Source organism: Solanum tuberosum, unplaced genomic scaffold (genome assembly GCF_000226075.1).
Source record: "Solanum tuberosum cultivar DM 1-3 516 R44 unplaced genomic scaffold, SolTub_3.0 scf00036, whole genome shotgun sequence".
Lineage (NCBI taxonomy): Eukaryota > Viridiplantae > Streptophyta > Magnoliopsida > Solanales > Solanaceae > Solanum > Solanum tuberosum.
The window spans coordinates 1,778,838-1,801,470 of NW_006238960.1; the positions used below are offsets into that span (position 1 = coordinate 1,778,838).

At 34.5% G+C, this 22,633-nt stretch overlaps 1 protein-coding gene and 1 pseudogene across 1 annotated transcript; both read right to left on the reverse strand.

Annotated features, from left to right (window-relative positions):
• Window positions 1-1,576: 1,576 nt before the first annotated feature.
• On the reverse strand, window positions 1,577-12,942 carry LOC102582698 (uncharacterized). The gene is made up of 7 exons (XM_006342257.2): window positions 12,826-12,942; window positions 12,663-12,750; window positions 12,513-12,571; window positions 12,299-12,438; window positions 11,211-11,421; window positions 9,322-9,493; window positions 1,577-1,779 (listed from the first exon to the last, which is right to left on the reverse strand). Exons 1-6 carry the CDS (start codon window positions 12,826-12,828, stop codon window positions 9,323-9,325), a joined length of 672 nt encoding a protein of 223 aa, XP_006342319.1. The 5' UTR covers window positions 12,829-12,942; the 3' UTR covers window positions 1,577-1,779; window position 9,322.
• An 874-nt stretch (window positions 12,943-13,816) lies between these two features.
• On the reverse strand, window positions 13,817-18,678 carry LOC102586774 (ubiquitin carboxyl-terminal hydrolase isozyme L5-like; annotated as a pseudogene).
• Window positions 18,679-22,633: the final 3,955 nt, after the last annotated feature.

A 22,633-nucleotide genomic window follows, 5' to 3' on the forward strand; every position in this document is an offset into this window, starting at 1 on the left:
TTATCAACTTTTTGAATTAGATTCTATGATTCTAACTCTTATCTTTATTTAAAATTTATCAACTTATTACTTATAGAACTATATTATCGATTCATATAATAATTGTCTCAATAATGATGGTTTTCAATGTTGAATTGATAAAATCTTGCTTAAAAATAATAATTTAAAAAAATACTTGAAAAAATCATTTATAAAAAAGATATTAAGTAATAATTTACATCTAAAAATTTAGAAAATAAATAAATACAGATAAAATTTATTAAATTTTAGGCCTCTAATTAAAATTTTGCTTTAGGCCTCGAATTATGTTGAGCCGCCCCTGCCTCCAAGATATTTCATACACGTATTCTAAACTTTAACCATGTCTCGCTACTTGTGAGTAAATATATTATCTCAGGAATATAAATAAATTTTTTTTTTGAAACAGCGGAATATAAAGGATTCAAGACTGTATTTGAAATATATCTCCAGCCCTAGCTTTATCCTACACAACATTCAGTACTGCTGCCTTTCTCTACCCTCTTATGTCAAGCCGTACAAAATAGAAAACCCTCCCCACTTGGCTTTACTTGAAATACTTGGCCAAACTCTAGTTCAGGATTTATCCATTTAAGCCAAAGAAAGCATCTCCAGGGTTGGATCAGATGGACTACATACTTATTTTAGATGGATGTTAGACCTCCTTTATTCAAAAATCTTTCACCAGTCCTCTTATATATGCCATTTGTCTTCAGTATGGTAAATTCTACCTTTTAGTGAAAAAAATTGACCAATAACACTGCAGATTATGCCTTTTATCAGATAGGTAAAGTACAACCTTGCTTATAAAGAGGATGTATCTCCCTTCCATCCTTCTACCTTGTTCTTTTTTTAACCATATCTAGAACCCTTTAATCCTAAGTAAAGTTTAATCCAACAATGAGCCACTTTCCAAGAAGAATAACATGCAATTATAATGGATGATATGAGGCATATGTGCATGAGTTAAATGTCATAGTGAATAGAAAACACATGAACGTCACAGAAACACAGAAACCAATGATTATAAGTTGAAAAAGGAGGCTAAGTTAGTGGTTACCGTGGCAAAGACGACAGCTTTTGAACACCTGTATGTTGAACTAGGGGACAAAGATGGAGATAAGTGTACAAGCTCACTAAGGCGAGAGAGAGGAAGCAGTACAAGAAAAATGGGAATTAACAACCAGGAAAATAGTCCCTAAAAGTCTATTTCTGGTCTTTAATATTTAATAGCGGCCAGAAATATCTGGTCATCTGGACCCTATAGGATTCGTAACTAAAGAACAATAACGACCGGATTTGACTGCTAGTCGTTAAAAGGTTCTAGGGACTAGAAAAATACAGTTCCCTAAATCGCATATATGGACCTCATTTCTGGTCCCTAATCATACATTAATTTGTACTACAATCTTCTAGGACCCAAAAAAATTGGTCCTTGAAGGTATTAAGGACTACAGATCTGGTCCTAAGAAATTGCATTCAATTTTCATTAATAGATCTGCTCGCCATTTTAAATACATGTTTTTTCATATGATATTTTTGAAATATATAACAGAAATTTCAATAGTAATATGCTGCTTTCATATATAAAATTTGCAATCCAGTACAAAATAGACTTCACATCCCACGATGTTACATCAGTAGGTTTACATAATCTTTTTCCAAAAAAATAAGTAATTTGTCTAACATTCCAACAAAAATGAACCAATTTGTACAGTCTTTTAAGCTTGCGTCTTGAGTTATAAATCCACGCCTTCAAACCTGGAAAAAAAAATACAAAATACATTTTCCTTAGAACTATAGCAATGGACTACAAAGTATTTCAGCTAAAAAAATGTTCAAATTTATAAAGACTAAGCCTATACAACATGTACTAGTAAGCTAAAAAGGTCAAAGAATGAAGGCTAAATAACAATCATAGTATACCATGTTCTCTCACAAGTTAAGCTTGAAACGAACATCAAGTATATATATATTATGTTAAGCCTCTATAATTGAAGTCCAAATGCTTCTACTCTTCTTCCAAATTCTAAAGATCTGTGATTCTAGAGCTCTTAATAGATCGTCTTTCAAACAAGTTTAACAAAATCAACCAAAAAAAAGAACAACATCATAGGTATCTCAAAGTAAGATCACTAAACAAGGAATCAGTAAACTTAATGAACTAACTTAACAAAGAGCATACTGCATGAATTATAGTAAGACTAGTGTTGTTTTCATTTTCTTTCTATATTATTAATCACTAACTAACGTAAGTGGGATATCGTTAATGCATAGACACAGCTCAGCTCAAAAGAGAATTATTCTTTTTGTGGATGTTCAATGAAATACCTAGTAATTTCTTCCTTAATATTGCAACTATCATTTTTAATCTATTAAAGAATTTTTATTTTCCTGTAAACCTCGTTGGAATAATGAATCTAAGTAAAAATATGATGTTAGACATCAACCAGACAAAAAGTTCAGGAAAATCTTAAATGGGGATCAAACAAAAGACAAGAATGATAATCACAGCTCAAAATTTTCTTCAAGTAAAAACCCAACAATGAAGAACAAGTGATGGATATTTAAGGTCGAAAAATATTAACATAAGAAAGTGCTAGATTACAAAAGATATTTCACAGACATATCTAAGAATAAAGGTTTCGCAACCGCCGTGAAATACCTTGAGCCAAAGAGAAATTTTCATCTTAGTAGGTTCATTCGGAACTATCAATAACCAACAAAGGTATGTGCAGAGCTCCAAATGCACGACCACAGAGATGCTAATAAAACTAAAATTATTAACACCTTCGAGGCTACCGAAAGAATTATTACAATTTGTATACTTTTCAAATTACGCCTTAATTTCAAACCTTATAATGCAATCAGTATTACTTGAAATCTTCATAAAAATGAGAATAAATGATATATAATATATTCTATTCAACACCTCTTGCATGGTATCCCAAAAAATGATATAAAACTTTGATATAGTCCTTCAGTTATGTTGGAAGTATCAGAGAGCAGACAGACCTATACCTCCCCTATCTCCCCTGTTCATCTTAAGAAAGAAAAAGGAAAGGGGACTTCCTCTTCTACTTTGCTAGTTCTTGGTTTATACTTTATACAAAAGCTAAACAATCTTCTTCCCATGAGATGAGAGCAATCTCTTCCCCCTCACACTAAAGCTAAGATGACCAAAACTAGTCAGATTTCAGACTGTTTCAGGAAACATAGCTTGTTGCATCAACGGTCAAGTGCAATTTACAGAGAACCAATTTCCCTAGGTTCCTCTTCAAAAGAATTCTTAGGCAGTACTAGGGCACCTTGTAAAATTATCCTAGAAGAAGAAGTTAACATATTTGATGTTCTGTTGCTTTTGAAGTTCAAAGGTGTTGGAAATATCAGTAATCTCTTCCTCTAGTCAAATATGAGGATATGAACTATAGAATGCCAAAGTTGACATACAAAATCTAGATAACCAGAAAATTCTTCAAAGATACCTCCCGCTGGACAGTGTTCAATAGAAGAATCACCCGACATACATTATATTATCAAGTCCAATATGTACACAATTGACACATGCACTACCTAACAGGTCAAAGTTGCATTTTAATCCAGTCAACAGATTCCATTTAAAAACCAAAAAAATGTTTAGAATGCCAACACAATATGAGTAAGGTCTAAAGTAAAATCGGAATTCACAGCGCACAAGAAAACATTGTTAGGAGGCCTCTCAAGACATCAGAACTACTAATCGTTGTACGAGAAAATAAGGAACTTAGAGATGAACACTTCTGAGCTGGAGATTAGTACATAAATAACAAAATAAACCTCATGTAAATAGGCGTGAGAATCTATCGTGATGTGGTCTGTGCTTCATTTATTTGCTTTAACCTGTTATTGTTATGCTTAACATTGGAGAAACAACAACAAGAATGGCTTCATTGCACTTAATTGAATGTTATGTTGTTTAAGCAAGTCAAAAATTGTGACAACCTAATAGAGGGTGGCATAATCCATTTCTTTAAAATCAATTATTTGGACAACATAATCAACAATAAAGTTATGCAGAAAACCAGTCCATGCTACAATCATCAAAACAACAAGTTATCATCTTCTCTACCAAAAGAAAAAGGGAAAAGAAAGAACGTTAAGGAACAATTGGTTTTCTGTAAAGACAATAGATTGAGTGAACAGTAACAATCCAAAGCTTTCTAATGCTAACTAGGATATCATCAACAAATGTTATTTTTAACAGTAATCAATCCATAAATACAGTTTTTAGCAAAAAAAGTCAATATTTAACGCTCCCACATCAGTGCTTGAGTTATCAGGCACAAACTTAAGCCAAGACAACAATAGAGTGGGTAAAAGAACACCAATTCAATCAATAAATTTACTCCAACACCTATAATCAATAAATAGAAATGGGTAAATCTCCACTCACCTAACCCACTTGCACTAGGTGTTTACACCTAACCAGTAAATACATGGCATATTTCATAACATTTATCACATAACCATGATTAATTAATTAATTTTCTCTAACCCTCAGGGGTTGGCCTGCTGGCAATTGACTTGAGCCTTGGGGTTTGCTCCCTTTCAAGGTCTCAAGTTCGAAACCCACTGGGTGCAAACAATTTCTGAGGGCCATCGGACTGGGTAAAACCTGAATTAACCGTGGTGCACTTGCGGGAAACTCCTTGCCGAGGGCCTGTGCACCCCCGGGATTAGTCGGGGCTCAAAGAGACTCGGACACCCGGTGCAAATCAAAAAAAAATTATTTGAGAGGTTTCTCTTCTTTACACATTTGTGAGTGTTTACTTGGAATTTATCTTACAAACAATTCTTTAAGAGGTAAGATTAAGTTTTGACTTGTTTTATTTTTTTTAATATAACTATGGTGTCCGGACTTAGCTTGAGCGCACCTCGACTAATTTCACAAGATACCTGCCACTTCCCATAGTAAGAGGGACCACATAACTCTATCCACCAAGGTTAGGACAGACGAGAAGAAACCACCTAGTGCTTTTTGTCTCTGTTGGGATTTGAATCTGATACCTTATAGTTCTCACCACTTCATTGACCATTAGGCCACACCCTTGGGTACCTTAACTTGATATCTTCGGTTTCTATTTAAGTTAAAGGAGGTAATTAATCTTATACTAATTATTGTCTCTTATCCGCTAAAATTAGGATTAAACCCTCAAATACCCAAATGTTTATCGTTACCGACTTTAAACACGTAAAGGAGTTTGGCAAACAAAGTAGCGACAATAAAACTCAAGACCAAAGACCACTATAGTAAATGCTTCATAAGTAATTGCAACTTTCTATCTGTCATGATCAGCATATCCACAGGGTATGCCATTCAAATTAATTAATTTTCTCTATTAACTTGAATAAAAAAGGGAGCCTACAGTATAATGCTCAAAACATTTACCTTATTTTGGAGGGAGTAATTTGCGACAGAAAAAATGCAAGTGAAGAGCTTTAATTAGCAAGTCCATCACTTAGTTTGGAGGGAGTAGTTTGCTACAGAAAAAACAGAAGTGGAGAGCTTGAACTAGCAAGTCCATCACTCCCTTTGGAGGAGTAGTTTGCTACATAATACAAGCGAAGAGCTTCAGCTAGAAAGTCCATCACCCCCTCTATAGTTTTATTCAAAAAACATATTCAGTGGCAGAATTCGATAGAATTTTTTCATCAAAGTATTTCTTTGATATGTTTTAGCCGAGATTATACTTGTCAAACGTAATAAGCTAGCTTTAAAAACCCCCCATAAAAATCATTGATAAGAAATAAGAAATTGAACTACTGAACCTAATGGTAAAAATGAATTCAACCAATTCGATGATACGAGCATGGGTAGCACCAACTATGAGATCCTTTTGAGCTCACAATAAGGATTCAAAGAGGATCTTGGATGGATCTTATGGAGCACAAAAGGATGGGCTTCCACATATGAATGATAGCTTGAATCGACAGCCTGTTTTGGGGATGTAGGAAGCACTTTGGCAAGCTTGAGCAACCTTTGGTGATGGCTAGCACACGTTGGCGAGCTAAAGCCATGTGGGCGATCATCAAACCAATTGGGTAATGCCATAACCTCAAAGAAAAAAACAAAAGACACAAAATTTTCTTGGCTTTCAAGCACGATCCCAAAACAGTCCTATAACACAAATTGCAAAGACAAAACCAATAGCATACACAAAACCCTACAAAAAACACACAAGTTTCTCCACCTCACAAGATTTAACCCAATACTCTCATATTTAGCCCTCACACAACAACAATCACTACTCTAAACAACTCAAATGCATCAGTTAAGAAAGAACAAAGAAACATAATTTCTTGTTTCAATGGAAAAAAAGATACGAAGTAGATAAAAGAGAAAGAAATAAAAAATTTACCATAGCCTAATAATCACTATGGTGGACAAAGCTTGTGTATATGCGTGAGAGATGAAAATTTGTTTGCAGTCCATCTGTTCTGAGATCTTAGAATTGAAATTTAGTGGTTGATTAGCGATGTGAGGGGGGATTTTCGGAGCCCATTTTTAGTTTATTCTGTTTTGGTTGCCGCCTCTCACTCAATATCGATTGGGACCGGATATTTACTTTTCTTTGGACTAAATATGTCCCTTCGTCTATTTAGAAAATAAAGATTCTTTTTAGGACCAAAAAAAGCAATCTCTTCCCTATAAATGTACTTATAGGGACCATAATTAAAACTTGTCGCTAAATCCTAGTCTTTAAAAGGCCCTTTTCTTGTAGTGAAGTGCATCAAAGACAAGGAAGGCAGGGTATTGGTGGAAGAGACTCACTAAACGAAGATGGCAAGCATACTTCCATAAACTCCTAAACAAGGAAAGGGACAGAGACATTGTGCTGGGTGGTATGGAGCTTCAATCGAGATTTTTGGGTATTGTATGTGTATTAAGTTAAGGAGGTTAAGTGTGTTATTAGTAGAGCGATCAAACCTGATGAGATTCCAATGGAGTTTTGAAAGAGCACACACAAGGCAAGTATGGAGTGGCAAACTGGGTCCTTTAATGTCATTTTTACGATAACAAAAATGCCTAAAGAATGGAGGTCGATGCGTAATAAAATGGTTCCGTTGTACAAGAACAAGGGTGATATCTAAAGCTACAATAATTACAGGGGTATCAAGTTGCTAAGTCACACCAAGAAAGCTTGAGAAAGGATGGTGGAGATGAGGGTGAGTGGTGTGTCCATTTGCAAAAACCAATTCGGATTCATGTAGGGTACAGAAGCTATTCATCTTGTGAGGAGATGGGCGGATAAATATAAGGAAAGGAAGACCGATTTACATATGGGGTATTGACCTTGAAAAGGCCTACAACAAAGTCTTGAGGGAAGCTCTCTAGAGATGCCTAGAGGCTAAAGGTGTACCAATGACCTACATTAAGGCAATTAAGGACATGTATGATGGAGCTAAGACTCATATTAGAATGGTGGGAGGAAACTCAAAGGACTTTCCAATCAAGATAGGTTGCACTAGTACTAGACACAGGGGTTGCACCAAGCACTTAGCTCGTTCCAATATGCCTTCGTGATGGATGAATTGACTAGGTTTAATTCAAGATGAGGCATTAAGATGTATGTTATTTGCAGATGACATAGTACTTATTGATGAGACATGCAACAGAGCTAATGTTAGGTTGGAGGTGTGGAGACAAACTCTACAGTCTAAAGGGTTCATGTTGAGCAGGACCAAAATTAAATATTTGGAGTGCAATTTCAATGATGCAATACATGAGGCAAACGTGGAAATGAGGCTTGACACGCAGGTTATCCCCAAGAGAGATAGTTTCAATTACTTGGAGTCTTTAATCTAAGAGAGTGGGGAGATCGACAGTGATGTCACACATCGTATTGACGCGGCATTGGTGAAGTGGAGGCTTGCCTCCGGAGTCTTGTGTGATAAAAATGTACAACTTAAACTTAAAGGTAAGTTCTACAGAGTGGTGGTTAGACCGACTTTGTTGTATGGGATGAAGCGTTGACTAGTCAAGAACTTTCATGTTCACAAGATGCAAGTTGCGGAAATAAGGATGGTGAGATGGATTTGTCGGCATACTAGGAGGGATAAGACTAAGAATGAGGATATCCCAGAAAAGGTGGAAGTGGCCTCTGTGGTGGACAAGATAAGGGAAACAAATCTGAGATGATTTGGACATGTAAAGAGGAGAAGTGTATATACCCTAGTGAGAAGGGGCGAGAGGTTAGATATAGTGGGTACGAGAAGGTAGATGTAGGTAAAAAAAGTATTGGGGAGAGGTAATTTAAGAGGACATGATGCATCTTCAGCTTAGCAAGGGTATGACCTTAGATAAGAAGGTGCAGAGGTCGCGAATTGTGGTAGAAAGCTGGTAGGTAGTGGAGTTTTGCTTGCTATTCGACAGGTTCGGGCTTGGTAGTGTCTACCATAGTATTAGCCTTATTCTTGTATTTCTTGTTGTTGAGAAAATAATTAAACAATAAAAGTGTGCTCTCTCTAACAGCTTAAGCTTTTAGATACGATGGTCACACACTTCAACACTTGCTTTTGATATCTTTCATCATTTGTTGTTTATTGTCTTTGGATTGCCATATTATTGTATTGTGTTGCTACTATTTCCTTATTAGTTGTTATGTTTATTTCATTGTCATTGTTCCTCTTCATACCTACTTCGATTTGTTGTACTTGAGTCGATAGTCCTTTGAAAACAGACTTTACCTCCTCGAGGTAGGGGTAAGATCTGGTACACTCTAGCCTCCCAGGTCCCACTACTTGGATTTCACTAGGTATGATGTTGTATGGCTTCCCCATAAATAAATGTCATTATCAAAACTTGCATTGATTCTTATGATTTACATCAAGAGAGTGGTGACAGAAAATGATCAAGTATCAAGAACTGATCAATCCTATCTATCCTTCACCTTCCAAGGGATGTCTAAATTTTCTACCGGTGTACGAGATTCATTTATAATGGAAGAGAGAAACAAGCATAAAGGAAGAGGTGTAATTGGATAATGTCCATTTCTACCTAATTCTTACCATTTAAAGGAGTCCATCAACTGAAGCAAGTAAAATGACAAAAATACAACTCAAATGTCATAGAATAAAGAGGTAAGATTCTAAAACGTTATTCATTCATGAGAAAATGCACCTTTCGACTCTTTTATACATAGCTTCTAAAATGAAGAGAAAATAAGAAGGAAATATATCCAAACCAAGGAAAAAGTTCCTGGGAGGGGGAGAAGAGGAAACTGAAGCAGAAGAAAATTCCAATAATTTAAAAGATAACTCTACCTCAACAACTTGGTTTTTCATGCACTTCAATGATGTCATCATCCTCCATCCCGAGACTACTGGGAGTTGCATTTGGATTAATTTTATCCCCGTCAAAGCAGAAAACCAAGTTTTGCAACTCAAGCTTGACTTTATCAGCGAACGACTTAAACAGCCTCTCAAATTTATCATCCTAAATGAATATAGAATAGGAATGTAAGTCATAATAACATTTCATTCCTGGCTATTAAGAATGACTTACGCATATCCTTTTCATGAACTAGAAAAATAACAGAGCGCAAAATAAGAGAAACAAACAGCATACAGAAATATGAACCATGATGAGTTTAAGATGATGTAGAAACAGCTTTGAAGTGAAATAGTTCAAGGCCAAATCAAAAAAAAAAACAAGCAATATCTTGATGATTAATGGCATGATAATGTTAATAAGTGCTGATTGCTTCAAGGCATGACTGGTAAATGCTTGATGAGCCTGGATGACTGTCATCTTTCTTTTTTTACGATAATTGTGGTGTTCAGGCCAGCTTGCGTGCACCTCGACTAATTTTCTGTCACCAAAGCTAGAATAGATGGGAAGAAATCATCTAGTGTTTTGTCTCAACTGGGAATTGAACCTAACACCAGATAACTCTGTCCACTAATGGTTAATTGTCAAAAAAGTTTTATTAAGATATGATGTTTCGATTTCCCGGATGGTAATTAAAGCAGTTGTTATTATAAAAGAAAAAAGGTCTGGTTTATTAAGTTCATCTACAAAAATAACCAATTCAATTGTAACGGAGAAAAGGTAGGAAATTAAATCCTGCAGCATTTGGTATATATTTATTCCATCATGAAAGCCAAGCTACAACAAAGTTGATTAGATCCTAAAGTGGCATCTACTTTATAAAATAGGACACTTCACAATTTAGTGATCTTCTGATGCACCTTTTTAAATTTTGTATTACATAATTTAAAGTATGTGGTACCACCAGCTATCTAGCACTCAAGTCTTTGAAGTTCCATAAGAGATGATGAAACCATCCAAACTAATTCCTTTCCCTGCATGCTAAAAGCACAAACGTATCTCCCTTATAGGAATAATTACCTTATCCTATGCTAATTCAACTCATTTATTTCTGCATATGTTACATGGACTCAAAAACTAGTACCAATAGATGTATGTACATTTACACGTGTATGTCGATCTTTTAGTGCATTTTTCTGGTTGTTAAAAAGCACTTGCACTGCAGTCATATTTGACAGTGCTTTAACACAAATGAAGTTCAAAGTAATGTAGAGTTTTATGCATATTGCATTTAAAGATAACAAGAAAAATACTTCAAAGAAATTTCTATACAGTTATAGAATTAAATCCTCCTATGATCGTGGCTTCCAAGGAAAATCAAATGATCCTACCACACACTTCACACACAACACTTGGCAGACAGTAAACGCGGGGGGGTGCAAAGCAAAATAGATAGAAGTCAACTTCAAGAAGTCGTATATTATAAGCATCATTGAGCATTGAGCTATACATATGTAACAGAATTTGAAACAAAAAGTGATTTAGTTTCTCTTATATAAACAAACTTGTTCATACCTCGAAATCAATAAAACACCAAGTACTTTTGTAGAAAGCACTATACATTCATGTGTTTTTTATCAGAAGCAATATACATTCATCTGTTTTTTAGCAGAAGCAATATACATTCATCTGTTTTTATCAGGAGCATTTATACATTTATTCTTAACTTCTTTTTTGTTTGTATAATATACATTATGAGTATATTAAGAATGAAGGAAAGATTACACCTCTTTTAAACATTATGGTGCACATGACATAACTACACAACAGATGTGCAAGCTTCTATATATGTAAATATATGAACTGCAACCCCAGGAAATACCGCATAAACGCGAAATTGCTTCGTTCCATCCTTGTCTTGGATAGAAATGACCATTTTAACTCTGTCAGTTGAGGGTTTTGACGGCATCTCAGCAACACTATCTTGAAGTGAATGGAGCGAAGCACTAAGATCTCTTTTTACAGATTCTTCAACATCTCGCAGCTCATCCTTTGCTGATTGGGCAAATGATGCCAGCTCTTTCTTTTTTAATCTACAAACAGCCACTCATAATAGTAAAGAGAAAAAGAGAAGAACAAGAGCAAGTGCAACTTAATTAGTAATACAAATGTTGTCAAAGACTACAGAAGCCTCATGTTTAAAGAAGATGAAAAAAGAATGACCCTTCCCTTTCACCAAACCCTAAACAGATGAAATCAAGCATAGGTCGGTGTAAGCTGTCATGGAACCAGAACGAATTTATTGATGAATAACAATATCAATGCTAATTAAATCTAATAACAAGAATGGATGGCAAATTCTATGCTTTGTCTACTTGACATAATCTACAACATCATCATATCTAGTATAGTGCCACAAGTGGGGTCTAAGGAGGATTTGGTGTACGTAGACCTTACCCTAGTCTACACCCCTACCTTTGTGAGGCGTAGAAGTTGTTTCCGATAGACCTTCGGCTTTTCAGACCTTTCGTCATTTGACATAATCTATTTATTTGAATTCAATTATCTCATTTAGGAACTTAACTCATTAAAGATTGGCTATACCGAAGCTAACAGAATTATCTAATCAGTTGCCACCTAAAGAAAACAGACATCAAGTTAGATATGCCAAAAGGGTATTAATATTTACTTGGAGAATCCAACTTTAAAAAGTGAAAATTCATAAGATCACGAAACTCATATTTCATTCAAAATAAAGGTGCACGAAAATTCACAAAATCACAAAACTTATATTTCATTAAAAATAATAAAAGAGCAGGAAAATCACCATACTCAAATCAGACACCAAATAAAAATTAATTCAATTGGGAACCCACAGCCATTAAGGTTTTGTCACGAAACATGTAATGCAAATCTCAAATCATTGGATACAAAAGAATATAGAAATCAAATAAGGTAGTATGAATTTACCTAATTTCCTTTATAGTTGAATCTTCAAGAAGGCTACTAGTATGAGCAGAAATGTTTGGGGAAGGTGGCAGCCAATCCTCTTCTTTTTCTTCGCAGTCAATTATTTGAACTGCTTCATTTTTGTCTTTTTTCTTTTCGGCCTATTGATTAAAGGATTAAGAAATTGAGAAAAAAGAGAATTTACAGAAGATTAAAGAAGAGAAGAGAAGTTTACAGTAGAATCGATCATTTTCCGTTTCTTTGAGATAACTGGAGACGAGTCTGGAGTATCATCTGTGATTTTTACTAGTATGAGCAAAAATCTTAAGCCAAAGTATGCACATACAACAGTAATTTCATTCATTTATGAGAAAAGGGAGCTGACCGTCAAGGCAGACAACATTGAAGGGAGTATTGAAGGGCTGAACACGTCTGTAATCAAAAAGCGGCTCCAGTTCTTCGTTGGATTCATCCTGCGAACAAAAAAAATATCAAATTCCCAAACCCTAAGATTAACACCTTTACAACACCACAGAACAGAATAGCACCATTTCAGAATTCCTTATAAGATTTCGATTGATTCGCCCACAACAAAGTCCCAAACCAAGTACCGGATGGAGCAATCCTTTTTCTTTTTATTTTGGTTGTCAAAATTGAATAAAGGTGTTTGTATTTTTTGTCATTTATAAACTTATTTGAGGACCAAGTTACTATTATAAAAACTTTTAATCTTTCTTAAAATATATATACACTCATTCCTTAATTACCAATTTAATTACTTATGTTCAAATAGTACATGAAAAATGGAGTTAGATGGTTAAGATGTAACAAGATTAAGTATCAAAATAAATTAGGGGTAGATTAAAAGGGTTGTGTATACGTTTGACCAAAAAAATATCTTATGGTATAATATATACCAAGTCATTAATATTGTTTTTCTCTGGAATGTGGTTAGCTTTCTCAAACTGATAATACATTTAAGAATATGAGTGAGAAGTTGTCAAATCCTTGTTAATGTGAGGTTCAATTAAAAGCAATCAACGTATCTAAATCTTGAATATAATATTCGGTCATATTCTACTGACAAACAAGTGAATAATACTTGGAAACAAAACCACAAACTGGGCTATTTGAATGAACAAAATGCATTTATACCTACTATCATTTAGAACCTAACCATATTTTCAATTCAAGGTCATTTTCCAGTGGTAGTTAAAGATGAACGGTTCAGTTTGGCCATTTGGGTACTACACTCTAGAACCAGAAAGAGGCTGGCCCAACTTAAATGAGATATGATAGCTTCGGTATTGATCTAACATTGTTGCCAATACACTATCTTCAATTTGCTTGAGAGAGAGAAAAATCCACAGCAGAGTCAACAAATGAACAATATATTGGCCAAATCCACTGGATTTCTAAAACAGAAAAGGTATACAGTTGTGTTATTTTCAATATTCCATTTCTTGAACTTCTCATCCTCCCTTAATATCTTATCATTAACAGCTTCAATACCAGAATTTACTTCTGCTAAGGATTTATTTAGTAATTCCACTCCTTCAGCTCTACAGTATACACCTCTTTCCTGTTCTTTACTACAACCATCAGATTGAATCTTATTTCACTTTGGGAATACCTTTCAATACGTTCCTGAATAACTGGTTGCACCATGCGCAACCACTCAATATCACTTTGCCCACCCAAGACTGATTGGTCCCTCCTTCAATCCATCAAGCTCATAGAACACATCGTCCACATGTATATAGCTGATAAAATTATATACATCATCATCTTTTCCAACAGTTTTCTGCTCCTCAAGCACAAATGGCTCAGGTCTTGCAAAACTATTATGGGTTGTATGAATTACTGCACTGTTATTGATAGCTAAACCTTTAAGCTCCAGTGGGAAATTCTTTGTGAATTCTTTTAGTGCAAATAATTCTAGACCAATATCAACATCTAGATTGTTCAGAAGGATTGAAAGGATTGCTTGGGTAGCACAAGCATTGTTTATCACATGTTTCACATCATCAAGAAAGTTACATGTCATAGTGCTAAGAAACTCCTAGTAGTTTAACCACATATATCATGTAAAGGTATTTAACCTCACTAGCAAATAATTGGTTTGGGTTTGGGTCCATCATCTTTTTCACTAGAACGCTATTTGAAAAGGAATATCAAACTGTACACAGGCTTGTAAAAATTAAAACATAAAATTATTATTTCCTTTTTTTGAAAAACATGGAGAACAGCAAGCTCGAAGCCCCTGAGAATAAATTATTCCACAAAACCATACAACTAATGCTCAAGTGGCAAAATTGATTCACCTAAGACTGTTGAGCTCATCAAGATCCAAAGAATACAACTCCTCAACCTGTTTCAACATGGAATAGTATGAGAAGATAAAAAGTTAAATCACCCAAAAGAAGGTAAACTAACCATTATAACAGCCCATCCTTCCCAATCCCCCCACATTTCCTTTTGGATTTTCTCATAGGAAAAGTATATCAATCATAGCTTATCAACTTCTACAGTGAGGGCAGAAGAACCCCTCCATATAGAAATGAGATAACCACAAAGATATTGAAAGAGTTCTTTTTTTATTTTTTTATTCTTCTGGAGAAAGTAACAACTTGTATTCTATTTCCAAAAAATCAAAAACCTGCCACAACAAGTTACAGATTTCCTAATTACAATTGAAGTAAGTGTATCAGGAAGATCTTCAACCCTTTAACCAAAATTCCAAAGAGCTTAAGACATCTGTAACTGATTCTAGATCTTCCATATATTCCTATTTACACCAAAAATAAAACAACACTAAACAATTCATCTTCATCTTCTGGATGAAGTTGTTCTTGTTCTGGAAGCACCAAGAAGATACAAAGGGATTAACAAACAAACATTTGTCAGCTTTTATACCGTTGAAGTACTACAAAACTAATGAGCTGACAAAATCCTCAAAAAACATCAAAATTATTAACAGGGGAAAGGTTAGCCCAACTAAATAGGCTAACCGACATCTAGCCTTCAAAATCCTATTGAAGTTAATACGCCATCAAAACATCTATGATTCCTCTCGATCCAAATACACCAAAAAATGCTTGCAAGCACCATGTTTCAGATTTTTCTGATGGTCTTGTCAACTTCCGTTGAGCTCCTTCTCACATAGGCATCTCTTACGAATAAAGGCACTGCCCATTTCAATCCAAAAATATTTAGAAACAGATTCCAGATGTCTGTGGCCATAGAGCAGTGAAGGAGCAGGTTGACTAGCACATGAAACATTTGTTTGCTAGTGAAAAGTTCTTTCTAGTTAAGTTGTCTTGGGTGAGTCAAACACCCTTTAGAGTCAACCAACACTTTAGGTACATCTTGGTGGCTCCCGAGTGAATGGAATACTGGTAACTATGGGCTTCCATTAAGATTTGTTCCCTCTAGTCATCAATATTCGGAACACATAAACGACCTTGATATCTAAGCACACCATCTCCCCCTTGGGAGAAATCCTCAACGGATTTCTTAAGCACCGTTTCTTTCAACTCAACCAAAATTGGATCAAGACCTTGCTTAGCCTTCACATCCATCACAAAGGACGATTCAGACCCGTTATGGACCATGACACCACCTTTGGTGGAGTCCACTAATTGAACACCTAATTGGGCCAACCTATGAACATCCCAAACTAACTTTTTCTTTACATCCTCTACATGAGCAACACTACCCATCGACAACCGACTAAGAGCATCCGCCACCACATTTGCTTTATCGAGGTGATAGAGGACACTTATGTCATAATCCTTCAATAGTTCTAGCCACTTTTTTTGGTGGAGATTCAAGTCCTTTTAACTAAACACATATTGTAAACTCTTATGATCGGTGAAAACATCAACATATACCCCATATAAATAATGCCTCCAAATCTTTAAGGCAAAAACAACCGCCGCTAAATCAAGGTCATGGGTAGGATAATTCTTCTCATGGGTATTAAGCTACCTTGAAGCATAGGCAATAACCTTACCATTTTGCATAAGCACACATCCCAAACCAAACTTTAGAGGCATCATAATACACCACAAAACCATTCGTACATTTCGGTAACGTCAATATCAGAGCGGAAGTAAGTATATCTTTCAACTCTTGGAAACTTTTCTCACAAGCTTCCGACCACACAAATTTAGCCTTCTTTTGAGTTAAAGTCGTCAAAGGAGAAGCAATAGAAGAAAACCCTCAACAAACCTTTTATAGTAACCGGCCGAACCCAAGAAGCTTCTAATATCCAAAGGAGTTAGAGGTCTAGTCCAACTCTTGATCACATCTGTCTTCTTAGGATCTACCTAATTTCCTTGCTTGACACAATATGGCTAAGAAAAGTTACGGACCTTAACCAAAATTCACATTTGCTAAACTTTGCGACAAGTTGTTGGTCCTTAAGAATTTGCAACACAATCCTCAAATGGTCAATATGTTCATTCTCACTTCTTCAATAGATCAAAATATCATTAATAAACACAATTACGAGCATATCAAGGTATTGTCTAAACACCTTATTCATCAAATCCATAAACGCCGCCAGAGCATTAGTCAACCCAAATGGTATTACCAAGAACTCATAATGATCATACCGGGTCCTAAAATCCGTCTTTGGAATATCATCATCCCTCACCCTCAATTGGTGATAACCCGACCTAAGACAATCTTAGAGAAGTAACAAGCCCCTTCAAGTTGGTCAAACAAGTCATCTATCCTTGAAAGAGGATACTTATTCTTAATGGTCACCTTGTTCAACTGACGATAGTCAATACATATACGAAGAGACCCATCTTTCTTTCTAACAAACAAAACGGGAGCACCCGATGGAGAGATACTCGGTTGGAGAAAACCCTTATACAACAAATCCTTTAATTGCTCTTTCAATTCCTTTAACTCAGCCGGAGCCATTCTATAAGGAGGAATAGAGAGAGGTTGCGTATCCAGGATAAGGTCATACCAAAGTCTATTTCCCGCTTGGAAGGAATACCGAGTAAATCATCGAGGAACACTTCCGAAAACTAATTAACAACGGGGACCGACTCAAGAGAAGGGGTTTCAGAATCTACATCCCGCACCCTAACAAGATGGTAAATGCAACCTTTTGAGATCATATTTCTAGCTTTAAGACAAGAGACAAACCGACCTCTAGGCATAGAATTTCCCCCATTCTACTCTAGGATAGGCTCATTTGGGAACTGAAACTTGACTACACGAGTTCTACAATCTATAGAAGCATAACATGCATGCAACCAATCCATACAAAGAATCACATCGAAATCTAACATGTCAAGCTCTACCAAATCAACAAGAGTAACTCTATGGGATAAGGAAACGGGACACTTTCGATAGACCCTTTTAGCCACCACAGAATCACCAACAGGAGTAGAGACAGAAAAAGGTTCTAACAACACATCCGGAGGAACATCAAACCTCATAGCCACATATGGTGTCACAAAAGATAAAATAGCACTTGGATCTAGTAAAGCATACACATCAAGTTTAAAACTTTTAACATATCGATAACTACATTTGGGGAACTCTCTTGGCCACCTCTAGACTGGAGTGCATAAAAGCGGTTTTACTAGGGAGCATTGGAACCCGAACCACTAGGAGGATCTTGCTTGCATGTATCTTCCTTTAGCCATAAGCATTGGGCAATCCCTCATTAAACTCTTTCCACAACCAAAGCAACTGTCCGTGCCGGCCATGCACTTACCATCATGTTTCTTCCCACTCTTAGCACAAGTAGACCTAGCCAAAGAAGAACCATCTCTATTCCCTCCTTGAGGTTTAGGGTTAGACACCCCATCTTTGTTGGACTTTGGAGGAGCATTGGATGAACCTTGACTGGAAAACCTTTGTCAAAATCTAGGTCGACCCTGTCCATTGGACTTTGCATTAGAGAAGTTTCCATCACCGGTCCTAGCCCTTTTTACCTCCCTAGACTTTTCCTTGAGTTTATCCTCCTCAATTTGTTGTGCATGGATCATAAGACGAGAGATGTCCATGTCACCAATGAGCATGGCGGTACGACACTCTTTAACCACCATTTTGGATATACTCGACACAAACTTACTCATCCTAGCCCTAGAATCCGCAACCATCGTTGGAGCATACTTGGACAATTGAGTGAACTTTAGGGCATACTTTTTCACACTCATACTTCCTTGACGAAGGTTAATGAACTCTTGCACCTTTGATTCCCTCATCTCAAGGGGAAAGAACCTATCAAGAAAAGCAGATTTAAACACTTTCCATTCTACGGGACCCGCTCTTACCGGCCTTGCCTCTTTCCATTAGTTGTACCATACTTGAGCAACACATTTCAATTGATAAGAGGCCCATTCCGCCTTCTCTACTGGAGTCAACCCCATAATAGTAATTACCTTATAGACCTCATCGACAAACTCTTGAGGGTCTTTCTCAACTTTGGAGCCATAAAATTCCGAAGAGTTCATCCTTGTAAAGTCCCTCACTCTTGAAGCCGCCGTACCCACATTTGGGTTCATGGGGACTACCACCTCTCTATTGGCTTGTGCCGTCATGGCTTGGGCCAACATTTGAAACGCCGACCTAAACTTTGCATTTGTTACATTCTCAGCCAAAGGATCTATCGGAGCTTGAGGATGACCTCCTTGTTCCAAATTGTCACCCTCTATCCTTCAAGCAGCCCTTCTAGTAGTCATATCCTGAAGAACATTGGGCAAGAATTAAGAGAGAGATCTTATAGAGTTAAAATCTATGGCACAACTTAGAGTAATGAAAGAAGTGGAGTTTCCTAATCATCTTGTAGCCTCTCACTCATAAATGTGGCGCGCTTCACACTCATGAACAAGACTCTACTAGATGTGGCTTATGAGACATCATCCTAGGACAATTCTAAAACTTGTGCTCTGATTACCAAGTTTTTCATGACCCAGGGGTAGCCCCTAGATGTAACATGGTGTATAGAACCCCGAAGGACTCCATATAATCCACTTAGCCCTCATAACATAAGAAATAGAACAATTAGAGTAAAACAACATTTGAACTCCAAAAACAATAATATATAAAAGCGGAAGTCTAGACACTTGTCTCATCATAGCCATCTATTACAATCGAATGAAATTGGGCCTAGCCCATACATCATGTCCAAAAAGGGAAATACAATGGAAAAGGATCTAAACAATAAAACTCCATCCTCGAAGCATGAGGACTCACCAAAGCTCGGAATCTCTAAATCAACACTTAGCCACGAAACTGGTGACCCTAACTGTCAGACCCTATATTTGAGAAAAATGTAGGCAAGAGTATGTGTTAGTACAAAATTATTCTAAGTATGATAACTATGCATAAAAACATTTAAAACATGCTAAAAGGGACATTTCATTTCAAAGAATGCAATTTACCAAGTTTAAACATCATCATAGAGATAGTTGGAAAATATAAGTCATAACATCATCTTCAATGCAAGCTAGCATTATCTTTAAAACCTTTGAATACTACGAGATACTTCTTGAAGCATGTCTTAGTTCATTATTCATCTTTTTATTGTGGGAATAAGCCTTAACTGACATGAGACCACGTGAGCTATAACATGATCACCCGGTGTTACCCACACTGAAAAGAGTTGTCCTGCTTGCCTAAGGTAGAACCATGAACTCTTAGCTTAAGTGGATCCACTAGCTAAATAACCTATGGGGGCACATAGTTTATGGGATAAGGATATTGCGACTAGAAACCCAACCTCTACTAATGTGAGGGCTTCCATCTCAAGAGATTGCTCCTAGAAACCCGGCCTTTACTAACGTGAGGGCTTCCATCTCAATAAAATATCCACTCGGTGTTAAGCATAAATCCCACGGAGTAGTTATTAAGTCTTAACTTAACTCATTTCTCATGGAAGCAGGGGCGGAGCCACGTAGGCTTAAGGGTGTCTACTACATATACACGTAAAGTTTTGACTTTATATTGGTATATATAGAATTTGAAAACCCTGAAATAACAAAGTAATGCGTAGTGGAGTTGGCAATAGCCATCGCAATCCCACTTTTTGCCCCAGTTCGATTCCCCGTGGCTATATATGAATTTATGATTAATTTGATTTCATGAAACATCAAATAGTTGAAATATTTTTACATATTTGTCCTTTATTATTTTTATGTTGTATTGATATATTAATAAATTTTTCATATTAACAATTTATTAGTTAAAAATATTTCACATGAAATGTAAAATATCATAAGATTAAATGACATGTTAGTATATTTTGCATATATTTTTTTTCAAATCCAAAAGATTGAAAATATTCTTTACATTCTTAAATTTGTGTCAAACGATAATAGAAAAGTAATTTAAAATAGAGTCAATATAAAATAATGTCATAATAATAGAAACATGTACATGATATATACATTTTTTTATTAATCATTGAAAATAATTAATTACAAATAGTGAATAAGTTACTTTTAAACTTTTGAAAAAGAAAATAATAATTTAATTTTTTTTATCAATGATTAAATGTCAAGGAACTTATCAATATTTCTAGTATTCTATTATAGTAATTACTGCATAAATTCCTTTTATGACTATTATAAAATTTATCATATTTTTTAGTACTTATTATTTTAATACAATGTGTAATCTTTATTTATTATTTTCTTCAAATTGTTATTTTTGTTTAATCATAAAAATAATACTTACAACAATTTCTGTTTTTATTAACTTAAATATATTTTAATACAACGTGTAATATTTACTTACTATTTCCTTCCCCGTGTTATTTTCTTTAATCATATATCAATAATACATACAACAATTTAATTTTATTAACATAAATACTTTTAGTAATAATTCTTCTAATGTTCTATTAATAATAATGATTGAAATTATTTATGATCACTATTAAAGTTTCTACATAATTGAGATAAAAAATTGAGGTACATACAAATAAAAAATATTTTTGAACAAACAAAAATAATTACATGCACTATTAGAGAGTACCTTCTAGTTATATAATTATCTTACAATTATGATAAAGTCGGAAAAAGTGTAACTATCTTCAAAAACTATAAATATTAAATTCAAAATATGAACTTTTAATTTGTTAGTCTCAATTATTTCAAAAATTACAAATAATTTTATAATTTTAAAATAACTTAACTTATCATTTTAAAATAATTTTATAATTCCTAATTAACTATTTAAAAATTTATATAAATTCTATATTTTTTAAAAATGTCTGAATTCCACGTTATAAAAAAAAAATCTTAATTTTGAGTTCGCTTTGATCTAATATTTTGAAACAAAATAATTTCAAATTATTTGATATCTTGTAATATAAGAAGTTTTTTTTGTACATTTAATTTTTAGAATAGTTGTATATTCTATAGGTTTGAAGGTTCTAAATTTCAAAGATAAACCATTTATTATAAGTATAGTAACAATTTTTAAAAATTATATTTTAAATAAATTTAACTGAACAAATGAACAAAATTTTGTTCATACTTTAATTTTATCACTCACAAGTATATTACTAAAAAGATATGAGAAAGTGGAATAATATGCATAAATCATGATATTCTACAATTTATCGATACATTATATTAATATTTCCATAGTAATTAAGATTTCAATTGCACATATTTAGCATTTTTAAAAATGTGAATATATTACCAATAATCCAACAATCCAACAATCAAAAAACATGTTAGTGTAAATGATTGAATAAAAATTAACAGAAAATGAAAATATAAATAAGTATTAGAATAAATTCACTAAAATTAAATTTAAAAATTACGTACAATCTAAAAAATATATTAATCACGGTAAAAATATCAAAGATTACAAATACAAATGTAAATAAGAAAACATATAAAACTCATTTGATTTAAAGAATTTAAGTACATAATATCACAAAAACAAATCAAATTGAATGAAATAAACTAAAAAGTCACAATAAGACATTATACTTATCGATATCAGTTTGATAAATTTTGTTCTTCTTTTTCTTGGACTTCCACTTTTTTATTTGCAAATATATTCAAATTTTCTTTGGCTAGCCATCAAATAATCGACATATTCACCCCATAAAAAAATGAAGATAAGAAGAATGAAACTAATTTAACAAACAACATTACACATTTGAAGAAGAATAGATTCATGGTTCAATCATTTGATTTAAAGAATTTATGTACAAAATATGACAAAAACAAATCAAATTGAATGAAATAAACTAAAAAGTCACAATAAGACATTATACTTATCGATATCAGTTTGATAAATTTTGTTCTTCTTTTTCTTGGACTTCCACTTTTTTATTTGCAAATATATTCAAATTTTCTTCGGCTA

Bases quoted from the DNA above. Each gene is read 5' to 3' on its own strand.
- LOC102582698 (XM_006342257.2), bottom strand. The intron at 12,572-12,662 runs GTCAGCTCCCTT...TAAAAATCACAG, and splicing joins CAATGTTGTCTGCCTTGACG to ATGATACTCCAGACTCGTCT. The intron at 12,439-12,512 runs GTAAACTTCTCT...TTTAATCAATAG, and splicing joins GGAAAATGATCGATTCTACT to GCCGAAAAGAAAAAAGACAA.